This window comes from Trichomycterus rosablanca, chromosome 9 (assembly GCF_030014385.1).
Source record: "Trichomycterus rosablanca isolate fTriRos1 chromosome 9, fTriRos1.hap1, whole genome shotgun sequence".
In the NCBI taxonomy this organism is placed as follows: Eukaryota; Metazoa; Chordata; class Actinopteri; order Siluriformes; family Trichomycteridae; genus Trichomycterus; species Trichomycterus rosablanca.
In genome coordinates, this window is record NC_085996.1 from 9,014,473 (window position 1) to 9,040,089 (window position 25,617).

The 25,617-nt window shown below is 38.9% G+C and overlaps 1 protein-coding gene across 2 annotated transcripts in view; it reads left to right on the forward strand.

Annotated features, from left to right (window-relative positions):
* Nucleotides 1–765: 765 nt before the first annotated feature.
* LOC134320447 (prospero homeobox protein 1-like) overlaps nucleotides 766–25,617 on the forward strand; it is a 34,710-nt gene continuing 9,858 nt past the window's right edge. The window contains exons 1-4 of one of the 2 annotated variants that reach the window (XM_063001832.1): nucleotides 766–1,114; nucleotides 5,263–7,179; nucleotides 13,988–14,095; nucleotides 20,401–20,595. In XM_063001832.1, the coding sequence (XP_062857902.1) occupies nucleotides 5,329–7,179; nucleotides 13,988–14,095; nucleotides 20,401–20,595 (2,154 nt within the window). In that variant the 5' untranslated portion in view covers nucleotides 766–1,114; nucleotides 5,263–5,328. Of the gene's footprint in view, nucleotides 1,115–4,619; nucleotides 4,707–5,262; nucleotides 7,180–13,987; nucleotides 14,096–20,400; nucleotides 20,596–25,617 lie in introns of those variants that run through there. The other variant, XM_063001833.1, reaches the window with a different exon arrangement.

Genomic DNA, 25,617 nt, shown 5'->3' on the forward strand with positions numbered 1-25,617 from the left:
CTCCGCATAGTCCTCATGTGTGTGGTTTTGCAATAGTCATTATTGAAAGCAAAAATAATGTACATATGTAATATAAAATAAGGAAAACAATTTTTAAAGTAATTATTTTATGTAAATTAGGGGAAAATGTTTAAATGATTACTCCGCAACAAATGGTTAAAGCATCAATCAAAAGGTTCCAAAAAGCTTATAAAATCTCCTAAAGTTTTGTGTTACTGGGTGGAATTCCTGGCTACAGTACATTGTACTGTACGTTGTAGAGACACCATGCTGGAAAAGGATAAATTCCAATTATAAACCTTTACTATATTTAATGGTAAACTATATTTATGGTAAAACACAAAGAAATGGTACATTAGAATGACGTACCCATAATGGTGCAACCTCAGTGACAAAAGAGTTGCTTTTTTAAAAAGTGCATGACATAATGTATTTTTTAATATTATACAGTATAATAATAAAAGCATCTCATTATAATGACTCTAAATAAGCTTTTGATTTAATGAATCACTTAAATTTGCATTATTTTAAACCCTCTCCTTACAAGTCATTTACTTTCCTTCGATGATTTGCCAGGTGAAGGTGCTTCCTTTTTTCCTCTTCTTTCCTTTTTTTCTCCTCTCCGAGATCCTCTCAGCCCTCCCGGGTTCCTCTCCTCCACTGTCTGCACTTCTTATTGGTAGGCGCTGGCGGTTACATCACAATGCACAACTGTGACGCGCTTCTTTCCTGTTTCCTTCGGCTGCGTCTTTAAGTGTAGTGAGAGCAGTCGGAGGAGCGCGCACACACTGAGGAGAGCGCGCACACACGGAGCGCTTTTTTCTTTATCACAGCCGGTGCGCACCGACAAACACGCACTCCGGTCAGTAGTCCGGTCCGAGACAGATTGCTCCTGCTTTCACTCAGTGGTTTACTTATCTCATTCCTGTCTATCTCTCTTTATTTCATGCGCTCTCTCTCTGTCTTTTTTTTCTCACGCTTTCTTTGCCGAGCGCGTAATAACGCTCCCGTTATTCAGAGAGAATAATTTGCGCTGTTTGGTATCGCGCAACTCCGCCGAGTACATTAAAAGAAGATTAAGAGAAGATTTTCACTTCACGCAAGATTTGAAGAGGTAAGTCAGCCTTGACTTTACATTATGCGTGTTTATTTTGAAGTCATTGCCTTATAAAATGAAACCGCATGAAAATAAGTCTAGTCCGTTTATCCGAAATCGGAACCATCCCAAAACTAAACGCGTCTGAATACGTCCTTCAGCCAACTGAAACAGCATTTTTGGTCCAAAATCCAAATAGTTATTGGAACGCATCTTAAACAGTGTGCGTGTTTATCAAGTTTATGATGTTTCCCAGTCTCATCTTTGTAGTTTAAACATATCCCTGCTCTTGGAACTCAGTTACACAGACATCTCCTCTCTTACATCTCTTTTATGTGGCTATTTTCTGTGTATGGTGCCAGCGCTCCCCACTTTTGGGACTTTACCCTGCCAGCCAGAGCACGTTACCGAGTGCGGATCTTACGGCGCTCCGGTGCGTCCGCGTCCCCTGAGAGCGCGCTGTGTGCACCCGGTCATCCTGGTTCACTCTCCCGGGGGTTTCGTGTCTGATTTAGTTACTTTATTACACGTTTGATCGTAAGACATGTGCACATTTTCAAACAACGAGGAAAGTTTTTGAAGTTCTACGAAGGGAACCGTAATAAATAAGTTGCTTTTGCGCACGTTTCTCACAGCGGAATTAAATTGACCCGACACGTCTTACTAATTAAGTTAATGTAATAGTTATTTTCTTTAAATCTTTAAATCGTGGTTATTGTGTGGTTGTACAGGGTACAGTAGATTAATTTCGGACCATTAAATACGTTTGACGGTGACGGTTCAAGGCGCACCACTCATCAGCACCATTATTATTATTATTTTAAACTTTATTCAAGTCTAAACTCAAGACACAAAATTACAGTGAGTTTTGAGTACTTTAATAAAAAGTAGAGATTGTGCTAAGAGTAAATTAAAATTATACCTCGTGTCAAAAACAAGTAAACAAACAAAACGTTGCCCTAAAATCTGATGGGTCAGGTTTGGTAAAGTTTAGTAAACTTAAAACTCACTGTTATATTAAGCTGATGTCCCAACATTAGACTCTACTGTCACACAAAAAGCCAGAAAATGGTATTTACAGTGATGACATAGAATAATCATGTTTGGTTCCCTTTTCTATAACCAGCCCTTTAAATAGTTTCTGAAAGTGACGAAATAAACTGATGGACCATTTCCACTTGGTGTTTACAAGTTATTTTTGTGTGAATTGGATATTGTCATATAGCAGTAACAAATCATTTAAATAGACTATGAGCTGGTTTCTTTAAGCAATCAAACATGGTTCTTTTATGGCATCTTTATTCTAAGACTGAATGTGTCCTGACTTTCCAAACCGCACCACAGATTTTTCTCTGGCGAGAAATTATTTCTACCAGGGATGAATTTAAATTACCCAAAGTTACATACAGCAGCTGTAATACAAACTCCCTATTAAAGTGTAACTCATGCATTAACTATTGACATTTTGATTAAACATATAAAGTGTTTCAAAAAATTTTAACACATTTTAAAACTACATTAATTTGACTGAAAGTCGTGGTGTCCGTTTATTTTCACTGTATACATTAATGATGGTAATTCAGTAGCACAACTTTCTCTTGGCTAACATTAACTGAATCTAAATACACACTTTAGAACAAATAAAAACTATGCAAAAGAAACTTATAGCACATACGGGGTCTTACAAGTGTAACTTGTAGTATCATCTTCATTATAAATGATCATTATTTTAATTACAGCTAACTGATTACAAAAAACAAAATTAGATGTTCCAGCTTTACTTCTGTGTACTTTTATTAAAAGTGACACGTACATTTCAGATTAAACAACTAACTTATGTATTTCCTGTCTGTTTAAAATGAAGAAGAAATCTATAAAGTTAAGTTTTTTAAAATCCTGACTAACCCTTAAATCCTAGCTTTGAATGAACTGTACCCTGTACGTGTTAATACAATAAAATAAAACAATGTTTTGCATTGTACTGCTAACTTTAAAACACAGACCAACCAGCCAAATATACACACACCAAACAGCCGTGCTCTGGTCTTAATTCTTCATCTGTCCACACCAGACCAAAGTAACCACTTTCCAGAAATATATACGTCAGTTTCAATACATGTAAAGCAAAGGGAAGTTAAAACTTCTCACTGCTTTAGTTCCTCGTCCAGAAGAAAGTCTTATTCCGTGAAAATTGGCCGCAATTTGCGTGCGGAGCGCTTTTTGCGCATGCGCAAAGGGGCAGACAGGTGCGCCGTGACGAAAGACAGGTGCTGGAAACCGCCATGCGTCAAATAAAGCAAACACGTCTCACATTGTTTATGAGAGCTGTCCTGTTTTCTTTGCGTGTAAACAGACTTCAATGAATTCATCTATCATCCTTCTGTAATGATGCATGTGTTTAAAAGCAGTGCTGAAGTGACTCAGGTTATATCATGTGTATGGCATGTGTATAAGATTATTATATGAAATTAGTGTTACTACTACCACTACTTCCACTACTAATACTAATAGTAATACTAATATTAATAATAATTGCATTTTCTTGATAAAATTACAAAATAAAAAAATCACTGGCCAAATATATAAATGTAGTTACCTATGTATTATTTGTCTTTTGTCTTGGGGATGGTCACAAGGCTCAGAGCGCCTCTTATACCCTCTCAACAAACTTCTTAATCTTAAAATGCATCGACTACAAAAGTAAATTTCATTTCATTTTCATCAACCGCTTTATCCTGGTCAGGTGGTGGGTCTGGTTTTACCAGGAAACACTGGGCACAAGACAGTAATACCCTGAAATACCCTGGCGCCAATCCATCACAGGACTTCTGCCCTTTTCCCTCCTCAGACACAGCCAATCATGTCTGTGTGGACACCTGGTTGTCTAAATTCCCAACACTGTTAATCTGGTCTGATTATTACATTTTAGGAATGCTAGGGTGATAAACCCAAACATCAAGTTATTTATAAAGTTTTACAGCGTTACAAAAATCCATGTACAGTCATATGCCAAAGATAAAATATAATCCTGCTTAATTAAAAATTCCATTCATTTACTGCATAAGATAATAATATAAAATTATTATTGATGTTATTATTATTGATTAATTAGTTCAATTACCAATTTATTCTATTTTACTTTTCTATTTATTCTTGTTAAATAAATCTTCAAATGACAACACACATAAAAAATAGTAAAGCAGCCCAGGTATGTATGGCCTTGACTGGAAACACTGGTGTACTGTATATGAATTTGCATAAAGTCAAATATGAATTGGAAGCAACAGGGTTGGACTGTGTTCAATTCAGAACAATATTTTAAAGCCGGTGAAGTCATTTTACTTATTTGCTGAGGTGTTATTTAAAGATATACAATGAAAGATTTAAAATGATATTATATGTTATATAAAAAAAAACTGATAAAAATCATTATCAATATAGTCCAGTGTCAGCCATTGTTGTTTGAAATAATATGCTTCATTAGAAGAAAACACAGGTCTAATTTTTATATTATTCTTCCTTCCTCTGATCTCTGAACCTTCATTTTTTTCCCCATGCATTTTAACGTCATCACCAATCTAAATCTAGGACAAACGAGGACAGTTGAAAGGTGATTAACATAATTTTTATGCAGATTTTTGACGTTGTTGTTGTTTTTGTATGAACCAACAATTGTTGCTTTGTTTGTCACTAGAGCAGTATGTAGAATGTAGGACTTTGCTCATGTATGCAAAGCTAAAGTGTTAAGCCCCACTCCTTTATCCACACCCACCACCGTACACCCGCACTCCCTATATTTACACTTCCGACAGTCTGACTGAGTTTAATCAAATTTCCTGTTTGCAAATGATCAAATGTTCAAAATGTTCAAAGGTTCTTCTTACAGAGACTGTCGTATAAGGACATCATGTGTACGTGAATCTGTTCGTTATGTACGATACTCCTAGTTTAAATATTTTTTGTTGACTCTGTCTGTCCTGCATTCATTGATTTTTGCCACACAGAGGTTCATTTTTTGTAAATAAGAATGTTATGGTGTGTTATTCTATTATATGATACTTTACTGAACATTTTGTATAGTTGTGTAATAGATTTAGCAAATTATTATCATACATTTTAATTCTTAATGTCTTTATAAATCATTTTGTCTCTCTTTCTTTCAACAGGTACCAGAAATTTACTCTAACAGCGTGAGCCCTGGCCCTGAAAATGGCTCACTAGTAGCACCAGGGATGCCGGACCATGACAGTGAGTCCTTTCTAAACCGACAGACCAAAAGAAGACGAGTAGATATTGGTGTAAAAAGAACCGTGGGCTCGACCTCTACGCTGACAACAGCAGCTTCTGCAGACATCTTTACCATTCATTCAGGAAAATCCGCTGCCATCCTAGGGGCCATGAACGCCCATCATAGCGGGGAGCAGGACCTGCTGGACTGTCAAGGGACCCAGCTCAGGCACGGTGACTCCAGTGAGACCAAATCAAATGTGCTTCGAAAGCTGCTTAAGAGAGCTAATTCTTATGAAGATGCAATGATGTCCTTTCCTGGTGCAACCATCATTTCTCAGTTACTAAAGAATAACATGGTAAAAAATGGAGGTGGACCAGGAGGAGAACCGGGGTTCCCTAGTAGCGCTCTCTCCAGCAATGGGTCTGAAGTGCCCCAGGAGGACGCCTGCAGTAACTCATCCCAGGAGAGTCCTCAAGAGTGTCTGTCACCCTTTGGCCGCCCAACTTTGGGTCACTTTGACATTGAGCGACTCAATGACGAGCATCTCCGGGCCAAGCGGGCTCGTGTAGAGAACATCATTCGTGGAATGAGCCATTCACCCAATGTAATGATGTCATCGAACTCCAGCTCAAGAGAACGAGAGCGGGATGGTGAAGGAGAATCTGAAGGTCCCCAACAACCATCCAGCCCACGAGAGGGCTACCGCGAGAACAAGCGCAAACAGAAACTTCCCCAACAGCAGCAGAATTTCCAGCATCTGGTTTCTGTGCGCAAGGAGCAGAAGGTGGAGGAACGCAGGCAGCTTAAGCTGCAGCTTGAGGACATGCAGAAACAGCTGCGACAACTGCAAGAAAAGTTCTTCCAGATTTATGATAGCACTGATTCAGAAGGGAATGATCCAGAACATGACGGAGGCAACCTTTCTGAGGACAGTGGACGCTCTGATGCTGGGCTCATGGATGGAGACATTGATGAGCCCATGCGGGATTCTGCTGCTGAGCGTTCTGATAATGAGATGGACTTGGATCCGGGACATTTTTTGGATCGGGCAAGGGCATTGCTAAGAGAACAAGCCATGCTGGATGGCGAGAAGCCCAAAAGGGAGGGCTTACAGAGGGGCAAAGGTCCAAATTCTATGCAAACAGAAGGCAAGCAACTAGCAGAGACTCTTAAGCAGGAACTGAACTCTGCCATGTCTCAGGTGGTGGACACAGTAGTGAAGGTCTTTGCAAAACCTCCACGGCCTCTCCCGCAGGTTTTCCCACCACTTCCTGCACCTCATGCTCGTTTCAGCATTAACGGGGACAACCCTAATTTTCACACAGCTAATCAGCGTCTGCAATGCTTTGGCGATGTCATCATCCCGAGTCCACATGAGTCATTCGGTGGAGTCCCACTCCCCAGTGCCAACGATCAGACAGAGGCGCTTCCTTTAGTTGTGCGAAAGTCTGCAGTCGAACACCACCAGTCATCAGCAGTGGGTGCTCATGGAGCCCACCACCATCCCTCCCTTCATCCCTCTTCCCTCTCCGCCAACATGGGCTTCAGTCCACCATCCTTCCGCCACCCCTTTCCCCTTCCACTAATGGGGTATCCTTTTCAGGGTCCACTTGGTGCCCCTTCATTAGGGTACCCAGGCAAAGACAGAGGCTCACCTGATTCCATGGACCTCTCACGAGAGACCACCAGCTTACGGACCAAGATGGCATCCATCCACCATATGGGGCACACACGGTCCTGCTCGCCAACCCACACAGGGAGCACGGCAGAGAGCTTGTCTCTTTCGCTCATCAAGTCTGAGTGTGGAGACCTCCAGGACATGTCTGACATCTCACAATACCCAGGAAGTGCAATATCCTTTTTTGGCAGGTTTTGCTTGATTAACCAAATTAATGATTGTCTGATTGCATTCTGTAGAAGGTTTCATCTAGAAATCTGCTTTGTTTCTTAGGTTTGGACAGGGTTTAGGTTGTCCTTTTGAGCTTTAGAAGAGGCATTACATTTGTATGCACCTGACCATTCTCTGTATAACTGTGCACTGCGAGACACAGGTCACACCTCCACAGATCTTTCTTTATTGCTTTGTTTAGTTGCTTCAAGTCTCCATAGTTTAACCCTGTAAGCTGACCTCATGATAAATGTGCTTAGACCACTTCTTAGAATTTCGCTCTTTTTGCTTATTGGACTTTTTTAGGCCGCCTATTTATACTTAAAGAGCTGCATCATATGCATCACCATCTTCATTCCAACTGGTAACCTATATACGTAATAAATATTAATAACGTTACATATAAAGGATTTAGGTTCAGTGTTTAGTTTGGGTTGTCTGAATTTAAATAAACTAAACAAGGCTAGATAAATAAACTTGACAGATTTACACCTATTTTGGATCTTTGTCAGTCATGACAGTAATTTCTGTTGCCGAACTTTGACTTGTGTTGAGGACTGGAGGCTTAACCGGCCGCCTGTGCTTTGTTTATGACTGACGGGTTTTTACCTCTGTCAACCCTCATCATATCCCATTATAGACAAAAAGGGAGAGGAACAATTATCTCTCTTTTTTTATTTTTCTCGCTTTTGATTCATAAAGATCGGTCAACAACCTGAGGGCCCTCAGCTGTTGCTTGGCAGCCAATCTCCCTCTTTTTTTTCTTCTGTCTTTTTTTCCCTTCCTTTCTTTTCTTTGAAGCAGGCATTAACAGGTGTTTGCGGCTGTATGTTTGTCTTTCATTACACTGCCTCGTCTTGTCTCCCGAGCCAAGGGCCCTGCGTTCTCCGCGGCCGCCCCATCAAGAAAGAATGACGGGAATAAAGGAGGAGGGAAAAGGGAAAATAATTAAACAATGACCCGACACACAAATTACTGCGAGTTTTAAATAGCAATTTAAAAGGATTAGCCTTTAAAAACAAATGGTGTGCATTAGATAAAAGGAGATATTCTTCCTTACACAATCATGTACAGTGAAGCAGTTTTAGATCATTTGACTGAGAATTGCAAGCAGTGTATGTTCAAAATAAAGGTGCCTACCTGGTTTGAAGCCACAAACACTTGACGCTGCTGTGGTAGCTTTAATGATGTGCTTATTTAGTCAGATAAACATTTTGTATTAGTACATAATTGGACCACTGCTGTGCATTTCTAGGTATATTTATGTTGTTCCCTGGAACAACAGTAAACCTTCTGATATAATCAAAGTTTACAAATTTAATCTTGGTCAGAAATTAAAGCTATTAATCTATACTACATACTGTAGCAATAAAACAGTCCAAGTTAGCATTATATCATTTAAACTAAAGTGATTTAGCTAAGAGTTACTAGTCTAGCTTTAAAATGAGCTCTGTAGAGGTTTTATAAATCAACAATCCACAAAACCATTCATACTTTGTGTGAATCTAAACAGCCTAGCTTTACAAAAAGGTTAGTAAAAACAAACATTGAGACAGCAGTAAACAAGATATTTCAGTGTAAGCTAACAATTAAACCAAACATAGCTAGCAAAACATTTAGCTAAACAGCCTAGCATTTACAACTTCTACCTGAGACTTACTAGCCTAACAAAACTACACAAAAGCCTTGCCTTGTAAATAGCCTTGTTATTACTATAGCAATAAACAATTTTAATTCACAATTGCTAGTAATACACATGATTGGAAAACGGTTCTTAGAGTTAAAAGGCACAAAACAATGACCTGAAGGGTCATTATTGAACATATTGGAGTTTGTAGCTTGGAGAACAAACTTGTAGCAGTATGTTTGTTTCTACTAGTAGCCCAATATTTTTATCTTCATAAAGAATTAGACCAAATATAGCCACGAAGGGAAAAATGTTAGGAACTTAGCACTATATGAGTTAAAATACATTGACTTACCATCTTACTAGCTTGTTAGGTAGCTTGTTAGGTAGCTTGATACTGAATTTTGAATTTTTAGGCAGTTTGCATTATTTAAGTTAAATTATTTAAGTTAAAGTGTTATATATTAGAGTTAATAGCCTAGGTGTGTCATTAGCTTTGTAAAGTTTGCATGACCTTAATTAGACAGACTTGTTTAGCTTGTGCTTGTAGCTAGCTTTGTACTGAGCCCTGTATGGGTTCAAATCATTAATTCATTTATTTACATTAATCAGTAGATACTGGACATATCTATTGTGATGATAACCTGATAGGTACTAGCCTAGCATTATATTTAGCACTGTGCATTTATCTTGGTCTAGTCAATATGTACAAAGCTTTATCGAAATTTATCGAAATAGTTTCTTCTACTTCAGACTTCTTAGCATTGCTAAGCCTAGCTTAGCCTAGTCACAAGCATTTGTTTATAACTTATTTTATATCAGCAATTGAGTTAGGATAGATTATTCTACTGCTAGTTATTAGCCTAGCTTAATAGTTAGAAATTGCAAATGAACAAAGCTTGAGACAGACTTAGCTCTCACAGACTAGCACAGGAGAGGAAAAATGCTAATCAAACTTTGCATGTGTCATATAGTCAAAGGAAGCGAGTCTAGCATATAGTTCCTTCTAAAGAACTACCTCCTCTACACATAGCACCAGTTCTGGATATAGATATCAGTGAAGATAGATTAGCAAAGACTGGCATTCAGCGTGAAGATGGTTGGTTTGATTTGATCTGAATATAGGATCTAATTTCAGGTAGCAAAATACACTCAGAGAGGTGCTGGAGGAAAGTGCTTGAAATGGAAAGCTTATTTGGGCTAAAATGTCCTTGAGGTGAAAACAGAATCAAGATTAAGTAAAAGTATGAGGGGAAAGTAGAAGATGTATTTTGGGTTATATGATTAGCATATTCCAGACATGCCTGGGAATGAGGTTATGGAAGTTCTGGGAATTGGGTTAGGACTGGGAACACCTGGCTGGGAATGGGGTTAACATAGGATTATTGATGTATGTTGGGTAGCAATTGGAATCCGATTATTGTTTAGGGTCAGGGTTAAGTATCGGGTTGTGGACAGGATATGTGAGAAGTGGCAGGTGAAAGTTGGTGCAGCGTGACCATTAGGTTATTGGTGTGGTCAGTCTTTTTTTTGACAGGCACACAAAAGGGCCAGAGCCTTTTTCAGAAGAGGCAGGGTCGGGGAGGAGGGTGCGGAGGACCCTTTGTCTGGCAAAATCGCATAATCAGCCATTTTGTTGTGTGCAGGAGGTTAGGGCAGGAGAACGTCCTCTGCAGGAATGTCACACTCGGTGCCCGTTCGCACTTACAATGCGTTCTTAGCTTAAATAGATTATTGATGAATGCAGAACACATGGTGGAAAAAGTGCAGATCGGACTGAAATGCCCAGACGACTGGCCAAGCACTTTTTTCTTCCCTCCTGTGCAAAAAGAAAATGATTATCAACTGAAACTAATCAATTTTCATTTAAATGCACGGCTATTTTTTAGGCATAATTTTAATGAACTGGAATTAAAAAGTAAAAATACCTAAAATATGCAACTTCAGGATCTATGAAAGATGTTTAGTTACAAATATGTTATATAGTTTTTATTTGATGTATTTATTTTATTTTATTTTAATATATTTAAGTCTAATACACTTTTTTTGGTGCAAAAGAGCCATTTATTTTATGTTAAAAAGTTATGATAATAATAGAAATAATAATAATAATAAGTGTAATGAGTCTTTATGCAAAGAATGGCAAATATAGTTTTGAAAAAGTTGAAATGGGAAGAATTACTTGTTAAATCATCCCAAGTAATGTGCAACATTAAAAACAACACAAATACTTAAAATCTGTACAGTAACTGAGTATTTTCCATTTTTATCTATCTTAGTCTTGTCTTTATTTAAATTTGGCAACACTTGTATTTGGGTTATTATAAAAAAAAACCTAAATGTGCCTTTACTTTTCCATACAGACAATTCTTATTAAGTAATTAGAGAACAAGCACTAGTGTCTAATTTCATTGTTGAGTGGCTACTATAAGAACCTTTATTTTATTTGCACTCGCCGTGATAAACTTGTCATCAGCTTTCATGTTGCATTGTAGTTTTTGTGGTTTAGCCTGATCCATTCATTGACGGAGCTGAATGAAGTAATGCAGAAAAAGAAAAGAGCAGCTTGTCCCTCTTTCATTCTCTCCAGCCTTTGTGCTCATAAAGCAAGACCAGATGGTGAGAGAAAGAGGGAGAGAGAGAGAGAGAGACGGTGAGAAAGAGAGAGACAGTGAGAGAGAGAGAGAGAGAGAAAGCATGAGAGAGTGCGAGAGTGCACGAGCGAGCGAAAGAGAAACGACGCGAGAATGCACGAGAGACAGTGAGAGAGGCCGAGTGAGACAAAGATGCGTTTTTCCGTCCAGCTAACACCCCCCTGTTTTTTTCTCTCATTTATTTTCTTTCCTCTGGCTCAATTATGTGAAGTACTCCACTTACGCTGCGTCTGAATCTGCATTATCTTTGAATGTGTGCACACTTTACAAGACGTGTTTATGTTTTCGGATTAGCCATATTTACATGACAAACGTATCATTTTACAGTCATATTGCAGGCTTTCAAAGAGACGTCTTTAAATGCTAACCAGTTCCTTAGTGCGTCAGTTGGTAGTTGGCGCTCGCCAACCTTTCAACGTCACGACCAACTTGCCATCTACAGATATGAAATGGGGTGGCAAATTTCCTGTCATCATACCATAACAGCAGTTTAGCATACACCCAGTGGGGGTGCGGATGCAACAAAATGGGTTTTTGAATAGATTTAATATTTAAGCAAATAATATTTAATAGTCTGAGAAATTAATACTTTTTTTAGTTTATTTATTCTTTGCTCCAAGGGCAGGATACAGGAGCTTTTTATGTGCCACAGCCAGGAACTTAAAACAAAAATGTTGAAGTTTACATGCATATATACGTGACGTGTGTGTCTGTGTGTGGTAGTTCTGAGATTTCACTGATTGTTTTGCATGAGTGGAACAGGTTTTAAAAATATTATTTCGTTTATGTTGTTTTAGAAAGCCCAAAGGTGCCATTTAACTTCACGGCCTCCTGGTTATGATTGACTACAGCTGCACCCTTTAGATGCCCATATACGGAGCAATGTTTAAGTTCCACCTGTATTAGTGTTGATTTATTACCTCATACAATTCCTCAAAATCTCAGCCTGACCTTTGTACTTTGTCTATAGTTTTGTTGTTTGTAGATTAAAATCGTTCGGGCACTTTTTATCTATATTTGTATACAGATGTTTACAGAGGTGTGTGTGTGTGTGTGTGTGTATGTGTGTGTGTGTGTGTGTGTGCGTTTTGCTATGTTTTGATAAGTTCACCACAAGCTTTGCTTTGAACATAAATCTTCATGTCAAAAAACAAACTATGTAGCTGCCAGTAAGTAAAACTTGACAAAATATTACTAATTACAAAAAGATCTTTAAAAGTTAGTAATAAAGTTAGTTTAAAGCTAGTAATAACGATAGGTAAAAATGCACCACAAATCTGATTATAATAATATTGTTTTATTAAATCTGATTATTTGAAAATCTCGCCATCTCCAATAAATTTTTTTTAATAAAGAAATTATTTATTTAAATTTTAAAACAAAAATAGTAGCATAACATCATTACTGAGAAATGTAGTTAAACATCAAGAACAAATGCTGTAAATGACAACAGGTTTGATTAAATGTTTATACTTTTTATATAAATTACGTAAAGGGTTGGATTTTCTTCCAGAAGACAATGTCCATGTATGTTAAAGAATATTTTAATCATTTCATTCATTAATAATTCACTTGTAAATACAAATATCTCACAGATTAAAAGTTTTTAGTATATTTACAATAAAATTATTACTCGTTTGTACGAGTTAAAAACATGATATTGATTTGTTATTGCTGGCAAAAAAGTCTAGAAGATAAAAGCAACATATTTCATTAGGATCTCTCATCTATGAGGAAATTTATTTACTTATTACAAACTAACTATAAAAAATAAGGTCCTGTTTTTGCTGGTGACAAAATAATAAAAGTAATAAAAGTAATTATACCACATTACTACTAAAAAATGTAGTTAATCTGATCACCACCAGCACGGATAACCGATGCAATCATTAACAGGTCAACAGCTTTAACTTTTTATCCTGACTTTTTTGAGACAGAATTCCATAAAAAATGTCAGAAACAATAAAAATATATTAAAATATGAACTTAAATTTAGATTTTATTTACACATGAGAAATCAACATCTGGTTTACTATTTATAAAAATAATACTCATTTAGTAGTGGCACTACCACCTTGTTATTGGGACATGTCTTGGAGTAGCAATGCTACTTCCTGCACACTGCATACAAATCATTGGCGTGTTGTTGAAAAGTTTAACCTGAAAAAGAAGTTCTTGAGAAGCTCTTTTGGGTCTTGACTTGCCTTGTGCAAGCCCCCGGGGGCTTCTCAAAGTGCTTACCGCTGTATTTGTAGGTGCCATGCAAACGACCTCTCACTCTTTTACATCTGAAGGAGGAGGCTGGCTGAGGCTTAGGGAAAGACGTTGCTTGCTTTGCCTGTGAAATGGCTTTCTCATGTAAAACTGGCTTTGCCGCGGTGGTAGATTGGCCATGACGGTGCGGCACCTTGAGTAATGATGATGACAATGGCAAGCAAATCCTGCCTGCTCTCGAGTCTCGGCTGCTTTTCCTTAACCCACTTATTTGCACATTCAGGAAGGGCTTTCCCCAAACCACCTGAAGAAGGCCAAGCTCATGTTCTTCTACACCCGATACCCCAGCTCCAACATGCTGAAGATGTTCTTCTCTGATGTCAAGGTGAGTCCATGTTACGACGTCTACCTTTAATGTCTAAAACGTTTCACTTTCTTGGGTTTGGAGGGGGGAACAGTATCGGCTTACCTCACCTGTCCAGGTGAGTTCACTTACAAGTGATGGCCAGCCACTGGTGGCGTTAGGGAAATGCTAAATACCACAGCTGTTGCTATTGGTCAGGGCTGGTAGGAGATTAATTTCTGGGGGAAAAGCATACCAACACAAGCCAGGTGGTTGTGTACTTAGACAGTAAGACAGATAGGCATGGAGATGGGTAGGCAGATTGGCTGGTCAGCATGAAAATGAGCATGCAGGGTGGATAGACAAAAAAGAAAACAATACCATGTAGGGCTGTTCAGTATGGCAAAAAAATCACGATACTATTATTATACACACAGTGTTGCATTTTTTCACAGTTTTGCTTTTTTAACATCTATTTTCATCTTACATTCACTAAAAAATAAAAGAAGAATGGCAGCCGATTTTGGTGCTGCACAGCTCCAGTTACCCAGGTTTGAGTCTCACACGATGCAGTCTTGATGGATGGCTGAGGGTGTAATGCCTTACGATGAACTAACACTGTCAGGCTGTATCCCCACTGCAACCAGTGTTTCCAGGTTAGGATTTGGGCCCATTACAACCCTGACCGGGATAAATGAGTCCGTGCTAAATACAGAAAACATTTTATTTATACTTTTTGTTGATTTGAGGCCCTTTCTAATCCATTAGTTCTAGTTTGCTTTCAGATGTTGCACACAATTAACTATTTTAACAATTATTTAATTCCAACATTATTATTGTGCTTTAGTTTACATTTGTTAGTTTTAGTTTTAGGTAAGTTAACTCTAATAACATTTTAGAACTAATCGTAACCCTGCTGTGTGGTACAGTATGTGGACTGGGTGGCATGAACCCTGTGACACATCAAGGCCATCTTATTCAAATCACCAAACAAACTTCCTCTTTGTGCAAGCTGCCCGAGGGCAACAACTACCAAGGAAGCAAAAAACACACCGTCATGTGGTCTAACTTACGATGAAGTTCATCTTAAGGCAAATTAAGGACACTGTTTTTTCAAGGTACCTACTGAACAGATCTCATTCATTACCTGTACCTGTAACATTAGGAGCAGCAGTGCTACGTTTGCGTCTGAGTCACTAATACTAAAATTATTTTCTTTCCAACAATTTATCAATAGCTACTTTAAACCACCAGTCAGTCCAGCCGAATGAACAATTTACTCTTATTCCTCACACAATGTAGCACTGGGCTGGTCTTCATGTATAAAACTTGTATCTTAAAGTAATAGTTACTATGATGTACATAACTATATAGCTCTTAAAACAGGATTGTTAAAACAATAAAATCAATTTCACAAAGATATTTTCTCAGAATCAAAAATGTGTATTAGTTAGACTTTGTATCGACTATATTGCACAAAACATAGAATTTCAATCAATAAATCAATGTAATTCATACTCCTTTCTTTAAATATTACCAAAATAAAAGTCTTTGTTTTCAGGTGTGACTAAAAAGTTTTAATATGTTTTGTTATTATTATAAAAATTATTAATAATAATTTTACATTGTTAGGATTTGTAATAATTGTTAAAAAATATACTATTTTTAAATAATTTATTAAATTTATATAAATTATTTAAAGATAATAAACTACGTCACTCCACTAAACCAAATATAAATAATACTGATTGTTTTGTACTCAGAACACTTTATGACTCTGTGGAATTCATGCCTTTAATAAATGTGTGTTTTGATCCTATTCTTAGCAAATTGGACACAGAATTTAAAAAGCCATAAATGAAAGCTTTTTTACTGCAGCCTTTGGTAGCGCACTGCTATATAACACAAACAAATAATTTCTTCAAATTAAATCATCAAATTATGACATAAGGCTGGATAATGGCCCTGTGAGTGCATCCGAACCCGGCAAACTCGCTTTACATAATCCTCACTGGCATTAAGGTTTCGCTTAATTGAACTAGATTAACATAACACCGAAACAAGGTCAAATTGTTGGCAGCATTCTCTCAGCATGGCTTTGTGCGGAACAATAGACAGCATGGATGTTATTATTTTTCCCCATTTCCATTCTCATGGGGATCCGCCACTGTCCCTATAATAGTCGTTCATTAGTCATTCATTATATTTACATATCTCATGAATATCAATGCAGCGCATGTTGCATGTTACAGACGAGCCACAGGTCTTAATAAGGTCTGATTATCTGTGGGATAAAAATGGTGGGAACAAAGTGTTTATGTGTTTTTTTTACTCTCTTTTAAACAAAATCTTGTCTGGGCTTTGTGATAAAGGCAGCTTGATCCTAAATAGATGTTAATATAGTGCGCGCAAAGTAAAATGGTTAGAGAACTTCTGACTGTTGATTGGAGTGTGAAAGTCTGCACACAGGGGGCTGGAATGATGTGAATTAAATTACACATTAGGGGTGGTGGGCTTGAGCTTCAAATGGGTTTCTGTTTGTTTCTGCGTGGGTTTTCTCTGGGTACTCTGGTTACCTCTGATTTTCCAACACATGTAAAATTTGGATAGGCTACCCCAAGGTGTGAGTAAATAAATGAACCCCGGCTGGCAGGAGCTTTAGGCACAAAGACTGTTGAACAGGGTAGTGTATTTTATTTTATTTTGTTTTTAATGATTTGTGGCACACACCAAAAATGTTATGTCTAAATACATAAGAAACAAAGTGCAGATGACTGGAGAAAAGTCAGACATGTTTACGAAGCACCTGAACACATTGTGCACTTTAAAATACAAATGAAGGTGCTCGGCCATTTGAATTCATTTCACAGGGTTCGGAAGACGCTAATTACCCGTTAAGCCAAGATTTTCTGCTGAACAAAGGTCACCTACCAACACATGTATTTATCAGAAATTAATTTTAATGCACTCTGGACAGGGCGGCAGTTCCCCTCATCCCCAGACATAGCCAATAATGTCTGTGTAGCCTCCTTGCTGGCCATAGCACTGATAAATCCTACCATATGTCCTAAATATGGATTTAAGACAGTAGTACTTTTCTTTCACTGCTCAGGGCTCCATGTTTTGTGCTCCTTATACCAAGTTGTGCATCCTGCTAAAGTTTGTGAGTGACAACTCTGCTATCAATTGTAGATCAGTCAATCATTTAAAGTGTCATCTATTTCTGTCCTTGAACTTCGACTTGTAATCACTGCTGCTGTTTGTCAGGCTAATTGACGCTGACTTGAGATTTGAGACTGTTCCCCTTTAAAACTAAATAATTGTCCAAATAACACAGCAATCCAGGCATCATTGATGGTTTAAACATGCTGTTAATTTACTTGACATTGCAGCTGTGTTTGTACATCTGATTAAGTCACTTTAAAAACAAGCTACCTTTTAAGGTGGTGTGTTCGTTAAACCTGCCACCTTTTGGAAGTGACTAATTGGAAGTACAGAAAGTCATTTCAGGGTCACGATCCAGCAACCTGCTCACAAGTGGGAAATGCAGTAAAACTAAAAGCTTTTCATTTCCTTATATTTCAGAAAAATCTTTGTTAAATGTTCATTGGCCAAAATACATCTATAAATACATCCACTTCTGTCCGAATAGTGACCTCATGACAATTCCCAATAGCAGACGTCTTTTGTTTTTTTGCTGGTTTTCCTGATGATTCCACAGTGAGGAAAGATTAGGCTAGTTGTTTCTTTTTAGCTTTGTTTTAGGAAGTGAGGATGAGCAGAAAGAAAAGCCACTGATTCACGTGAGTGTTGATGTGTGTTAGGTACTCGGTGTGAAATGGACATGGCGGTAAATGAAAAGTATACAGATGACTTCAGACTGTCGTACTGTAATAACAGAATGTAAAATTAAAACACACACACGTTTAGTTACTGGTTCTGTATTTCTCGCTGGTGGGGTGACAGGAAAGGTCTTTGTTGTGAGTGATGAGGTCATTGTCAATGATTTAGAGCTCATCAAACACACACACACACACACAGTCAGACCTTATGCTTAGGTCAAAAGGACCACAGGCCAGATTGGACAGACCCCCCTCTTGATGGTCATCTGATGTGCCTAAAAAAAATACATTTTAGACTGTCCTTATTTTTTTGGATGATAGTAGTCTGTAGTTCATGCATGTATGATTTATATATATGATGAAAAACAGATGACAGCCATGGCATTCTCACAACTGTGTATAAACTGACACAGATAAATAATATAGTTTGTTATTTAGGTTCATTTAAACTAGCAGTCCGAAGAGCCGTTTTGCTTTTTCTCTTAGGGTAATGACCTGGTGTATTTGGACACTTGACCATGAGCTTGTTGGACGTCCCATTTCAAATACAAATATTTTAATAGTATTAAAATAAAGTGAGCTAGATGATCTTTTCAGCTAGAACATTGACCACTCTTCTGAGTGGGCCTCTCACAAGACTTTGAAACATGTCTGTGAGAATTTGTGCCTATTCAGCCAAAGAGCATTTGCATGCCTGGGCTCTGATGTTGATGTTGAAGCCTCAGTTGAAGTTCCAGTTCATTTCAGAGCTGTTCATTGAGGTTGAGGTCAGGTCTGTGCAGGTCACTGGAGTTTCTTTAAAATAAACTTTTCTTCATGTCTTTATAAAGGTTGCATTGTGCACATGGGCACATTATATAGAAGCATATCATTTCCTTCATATAATTGATTTATTACGCCTGTTAGCAATTCAATAATTAGAAGGGGTGTCCCAATACTTTTGTCCGTATAGTGTATATGCAGCTCAGATATTCATTATAGCTTTATTATCGGTCAGTGTGAATGAATAACATGTATTTCTGATGTATTAGAAATACAGGATGTGTGATTAGACCGGTTCTAATCTACGAGTGTGTATTTAAAGCCAGCGCTTATCAGAGTCAGACTCTTGGATGACTGTCAGTAGTTGCTGAATGGTAGTGAATGGAGGTCGGGATTCTTTTGTGTGCGTGTAGTGTTTTCTGTTTTGTCCTCTCATCATTCTGTATATCCCTTCTATCCCTCCTTCCATCCGCCGGTCACTACCGTCCTCTGTTTCTCTCCGTTTCTTTCTAGCTATTCTCTCCGAACAATAGTACTGTCTAATCTCCATGTAAAAGCTGCTTCCCCTCCCCAGAGGTCTGCTTGCCCATCGTTTTGTCATCTTTTTCAGAAAGATGGGAGATGAAGGGGAAAATGAGAGGGAGCGGGATCGGGAGGAGGGGGCTTTTTTTTTAGGAGGGGTAATTAAAAAGGTACGAGGGGCCCGTTCAGCTCTTATCAGCTGCGACTGTTGTTCGTGCAGTGTGGGAAGCGAGCTTTCCCCCCCTGTCCTCGGTGGGTTCATTGCCCTGATGAACTGTAACCCACTGCTCTCTTAAACGGTTTAAGGTTGTATTGAGTTTGGCAGAGATCATGCCCGAGGGGGGAACAGTAGATGAAGGCAGCCTGTTGATTTGTGAATTGGCTTAAGCTGATGTTTGAACTCCCCATGGGTCTGACATGCCCTTTTTATGTTGACTTTATCAGTTTTCTGCTCAATTATCCATCCGTTGCCCTCACAGCTGAGGGCTACACAGAACATTCCCCTTACCAACCCACCTCCCACCCTACTGCCTGCCCAGTCCAGTTCAGGTTGCCTTCTCGAGTCAGTGAGAGGCTTTTATTTATGTTAATTACATTAATTATTTTTTTTAGCATTGACACAGAATCAGTAATGATGGGAATATGATTAACAATTAACATTAATAGGTTCCCCCAAAGGAATACAAGCTGACAAAGCTATTATATTTATACCTAGTATAATGTATAATGTGTAGCTATTCATATTATTAGAGTTGACCATGCTATCAGCTTGTTTTGCTTATGGCTAGTTAGCCTAGCTTGCACTGATCACAGGTAGAAAGTTCACAGCGCACCAGTTTTTGTAAATTTTTGTCATTCCCTAATAATAAAAATGTCATTTTACTGGTCACTGGGCTTAATGCAGTAATACACTATGGACAGGACGCCAGTTTATTGCAGGATTTTGTCATCGCCAATCTGCCATGGGGTCCAAATTCCCCCCAAATAATAATTACTATTAATTTTTCATATTTTAAACTAAACCCAAAATATTTACTTTTCTTTTAAATCTTCTTTGAAATCACATGAATTTATTTGAGTTTTTTTTATTATTTGTTTGTGGGAGTTTTAAATCTTTCATTACCTCAATAAATCCTACCAAAAAAAGTTACACTTTAGTTGAACACTGATGTTCATATCTAACAAACTCTATGTCTCGCTCTCTCATTTTCTCTCTCACAGTTTAACAGGTGTATCACGTCTCAGCTGATCAAGTGGTTCAGTAATTTTCGAGAGTTCTACTACATCCAGATGGAAAAGTTCGCCCGGCAGGCCATAAACGATGGTGTAACGGGGACCGAAGAGATCACAGTTAGCAGAGACTCAGAGCTTTTCAGGGCTCTCAACATGCACTACAACAAAGCCAACGACTTTGAGGTACACACACACATGCACATACATACACTCATATAAACACTTATAAAAATAATTACACACTTAAATACACAAGTACAAATATCTAGCAAACATAAGCCCAGCTGGAATCATTACAGCGCTGTATTTATAATAGAAGGTACAGTTTTGTACCATAGTGATTAGACAAAGCATAAGAGAGAGCAAGAGAGACAGAGAGAGGTGGAGGGAGAGAGTGTCCTATATGTCCGGAAGGGTAGTGCAGTCCCCTGGAAGGACCAGGTCTGCTGGCAAAGCACTTCGTCAGAAAACACCTCACACTGGAGGAGAGCAAGGTTATGAGTCCTGCTGCTTCAGAGAGAAAGGGAGATGGGGGAGGGATGGATCTCAGGGAGAAACATAGAGAGAGATCCTGGCCTGGTGAAGAATACAGAGAGGTCGGGGAGAGAGGGGATGTACAAAAGAGGGGGGGTTTGGTGTAGGTGAGAAAAAAAGTACAGTATGTGTATTTATACTGCATATATATGTATATATATATATTGGTTGCAACACTATCCATCACTATCATTAAAATGTTGTTCACTATTAGGCGTTTGGCTAGTGCATTAATCCAAAACTAATTAATACATTTGTGGAAAAGGTGTTAAGAGTCCTCAAAGGTGCTCAAGAGTCCAACAGTGGCTCTGAAGTCGTAACACGTCATTATTAACAGTATTCAAACTGTTTAAACACTGAGCCAGCATTGTCACAACTAAGAGGAGTATTTTTGTATGTAATTAATATGATATACACTCCAAAGCCATGGACATTTACCCACTCACACCTTTTTTTTAAATTATGGAGTGTGTCTATGTGATTTTGTGCCATCTAGTCACATGAGCATTTATGGGGTCAGGCACTTGGTCTGGAAGGCGTCTAGAGTTAAATGAAGATGGGGTCAGAGCTTTGCACATGACCAAACTCATGACAAATTGAGACAAATCTGAGCCCCCATAATTATTTAATACTAAATGCTGCGGGTCTTTATCCGAGAACCATAAAGCTGCAATTTAGTCCAAGGAAACAAATGCCTGCGAATGCTAGCAAAATAGCGAGCAAGAGTGATAAAGAGTGTGTGGACCTGAAGCATATAAATCAAAAGCCACATAACACAAAATGCACATGGGGATGTTGGAAATAGATTGAAACCAACTAGAACACATCTTCATGATGATTGGTTTCCAGTTTCCTGGTGCATGTTGCATCTTCTGCCGCTAGCAAACAGCAGGATGGCTGCAGACTGTCACACGCCCTCTACAACGGGCACAGTTGAGCCAGCTACTTCATGTTAATGACCAGTGGCTAGAACCAACACAGAGCCACACCATGCATGGAGTCTAATCCTCATGCAAGTCTTATCGCCCAGCCAGTGCCTCAGCCAGTCAGGGGATGGCAAATTGCAAGGACCCGTCCTACCTTCTAATCTGTGGACAATTTGATGGCCAGGTTGGTGACACAGCTGAGATTCGAACTCGAATCTCACAGGTGCCACTGGAGCATCCCGATTGTTTTTTGTGTTCTTTATATTCTTCTGGTTATGGAGCCTGGAGCAGCTCCAAAGAACATTTTTCCTATATACTGGGTAAGGGAAGAGAACTTTACTCAATATAAAAATGCTTTTATGGAAATGACTGAACCCCCACCCCCTTTCATCCTAAGGCAGAATATCTCCTGCTCTTGTTTTCTTTATCTACTGTTCTCTTTATCTTCCTCTTTCTTTTTATCTCCCCATCTTTATTTCTGTACCGTCCGTTTTTCCTTTTGTGACTTCCCCCTTAGGTGTTGTGTGAAAGAAAGGAGAGGTTGTACTTCTCCACACCTGAATCACACACACACACACACATACCCACACACACACACGCTTCTTCGTCTGCAGGAACTTAAAGTTTTGTGTTTTAGATGATTTACATATATAAATGAGAAATTTGCCTATGGAGAGGAGACGAGTGAATAAGTCTACTGTTGTTTGTGAAGTTTTGCCTGACCCGGCAGTGTGTGTGCTCATGTGTGTGTGCGGGCATGCACGGGTGTTTGTGAACGTGTTGGCGGGAGGGAGACGGGCATGTTTTGCATATTAAGGATTTTCTCAGCAGGTGTCTGATGGATCTAATAGCTGATCAGAACTTTGTACAAGGAAATTATGCCAAGCCATGCAAATCTTTACAAACTAACCCATCTGACCGTACTCTGTGTGTGTGCGTGTGTGTGTGTGTTGAACAAGGTGATGTGATGTACAGGCAGAAATTGTGCTGGTTGTGAACTTACATGTCCCCAAGATACCCAATCTCCTACCTGGTTGGATCATCGTTCGAAACAGGAGCCTGTGCTGATTCAGCAACACACACAAATACACATAACCACACAAAACTCTCTGTAAACTCAGTTCCACCTTGCACTGGTACCTTTTTACGGACACAGTGCCAGTGCTGATGCACAGCAAGCTGTTTTTGGAACTAATCCACAGTTTCACCAAGAGAGGAATCAATGTGGTGGTTCCCAATGTGCAGTGCACTGGTAAAGACTAGCAGTGAAGTTGTCTACTGAGTGCAAGAGAAAAGTGCTGAACTCTTCAGGTTTGGGTACCAGCACTAGAAGAGAAAAGCACCAGCACCATGTTGGTGGAAAATAGCCATTGTTGCTTTGCACAGTGCAGCTCTTTCCTGTTTGATGATAATCATTTTTGTCACTGATTTCTTTCTCCACTCCCTTGAGAAACCTTTCATAATTATTGTTCCCTACTTTGCTTTTTCTCCTTCCGCTTCGTTCCTTTCATCCCCTTCAAATGCTCCTCCTCCGTCCGTCCGCTCGTCTCTTTAGGCCATTAGAAAGTTTTAATGACATATTTTTCTTACGCCACAGCGAGCACAACCAGCAATTAAAGCATCTTCATTAATTACTCTTTTTCTCTCTCTCTTCCCTGTACGTTTCTACCTCTCTCGCCCAATTTCTGTTTGTTCTGTATATGCTACTCAGTCGCAGTGCTGCTCAGTGCTCAGTAAACGATGTGACACAACTTTTTAAGAGCTTGATATAAGGCCTAAAGCAGGGTATTCAGAATGTACGTATTAAAACATTTACCCCCACTTGTAAGGGGCATGTTTTTGGCAGTCGTAAGATATTACTATTTTTGCAACTTTTACTTCTGTTATTGAAAGACGAACATGACAAACCCAACCACTGGATGAAAACATCACATTGTTATTGTCTCCTAAATTCCAAAGTTAAATTCTCTTATTTTTTAAAATTGGGTTTGTAAAAAAGCCCAAGTATTTGATTTCTGAGGAACTTTATAAGAGGCGTGAGATATTTTGATAGTTCTATTTGGGAAAATTCTGATAAGTTACTTTAACTTTTACCTAAGTAGTTATAGGAAACATATCATTGGCCTTTACAAGTATCAAGTATCGGTCCTTCATTCATCACCGCTTCTAAGACGGATCCAAGCCTGTTCTACAGATTTTACTTGGCGAAACTGAGCGTCTGTGACTACCGGCGTCCCTGCAGGCTGAAACGTCTTGCCGAACGCACCCCAGCTCATCTTGTGTGTGCCAGACAGAAGCACTTAGTGCCAGAGTGCAGTTCTCAGTTCCCAGTGGCCTCGGGGCAGGTGGGACTGGATGGGTTTGAATGAGGTCGTCTGCTTCTTCTCATATTGCCGTGGACAAGACGAACCAGATAAGCCATTTAGCAAAGACAAAAGGATCTGATTTAGATGTGTAGCCGCTGACTGTCACTTTTGTGTGTTTTTGTGCACTTTAGCTGAAAAAACTGTGTCGAATCCTGGCCTCGGGTTTCAGTGTCCCCAAAAGCGATAGCAACTTGTTCTTTTAATTGAGCAAACACTTCTTTCTACCTGCCGGTGAAACCTGGCCTCTTAGCCTGGCACTGAACGTGACCTTGAGTCAAAGTAAGAGTTGTATACTCCTGAGTATATATATATATATATATATATATATATATATATATATATATATATATACACAGCGGTAGATGGTGGTTGTTTTTGGAAGTGCAAGAGTTCAGAAGCTATACCAGACCCTCCCTTAGGCTGATATTACAGAATTTGGTCATCACAGAGTCTTTAGCTTAATCTGAATTGATCTAAAGTGGCCTTTACTGATAAAGACTGGCTGTTCTGACAAAGGTCTATGGGATAACATACAGAAAACATACAGAGGTTCACCATTCACCTTTACAAAACTGTGATCACACTAAATACGAGCAGTTTGTAGAACGGCGCTGGAAAAACTTTAGCTTAGCTTAGCTTAATTTACTGATTTTATCTACAGCTCTGCTTTTCAGTTCTTGAATCTAAATCTGCGTAATGAGCAATGTGCTACATCATTGTTCCTCTACAGCACTTACTGAAGTCACTACTTTATTAATTACTGTACTATTACTCAATTAAAATCTTGGCATCAGTGCCCATCTCTACAAATTACAGCTACCATATTCAGCACCAGCTTAGGTAAACAAAACTATGGTCCAGTTAAAAAGAATCATTTTTTAATAAGCATGACCAATCTCTAATTACTTCAGCTATACAAACGAAAAACCTTTTACAAATTCCTTTGAGTAGAAAGAAATTTGAATAGAAACTCTGAGCTACTGTCTCAGTTTTCCTTCTCTCTCTAACCTAGGCTGTGTCCTTTCTTCCAAATTCTCCATCTTCCTCTTTCTCCTTTCTTTGTCCTTCCTTTTTCTCCGCATCTATCCATCCCCCTCTCCCGCTCAATTCCCACCTGCTCGTCTCTCCATCCCGACATTGAGATGCAAAAGAACAGCTTGTCACATTCAACATAAGCAAAAAAAGACCTTCCCCCAAACCCTAGATGGCACATGTCCGTGCCAAAGGAGATTGGTGCTTTCTTGGCAGCCGGAGAGTGCCAATGGCCTTGTCTCAAGTCCTCCCACATCCCTATTCCACCCTAATAGATCGCGCCAAGATGTTGGTCAGTGCTGGCTGGAAGCATCACTTCCCTGTGTAGTGCCCCAAGGCTTGTTGCT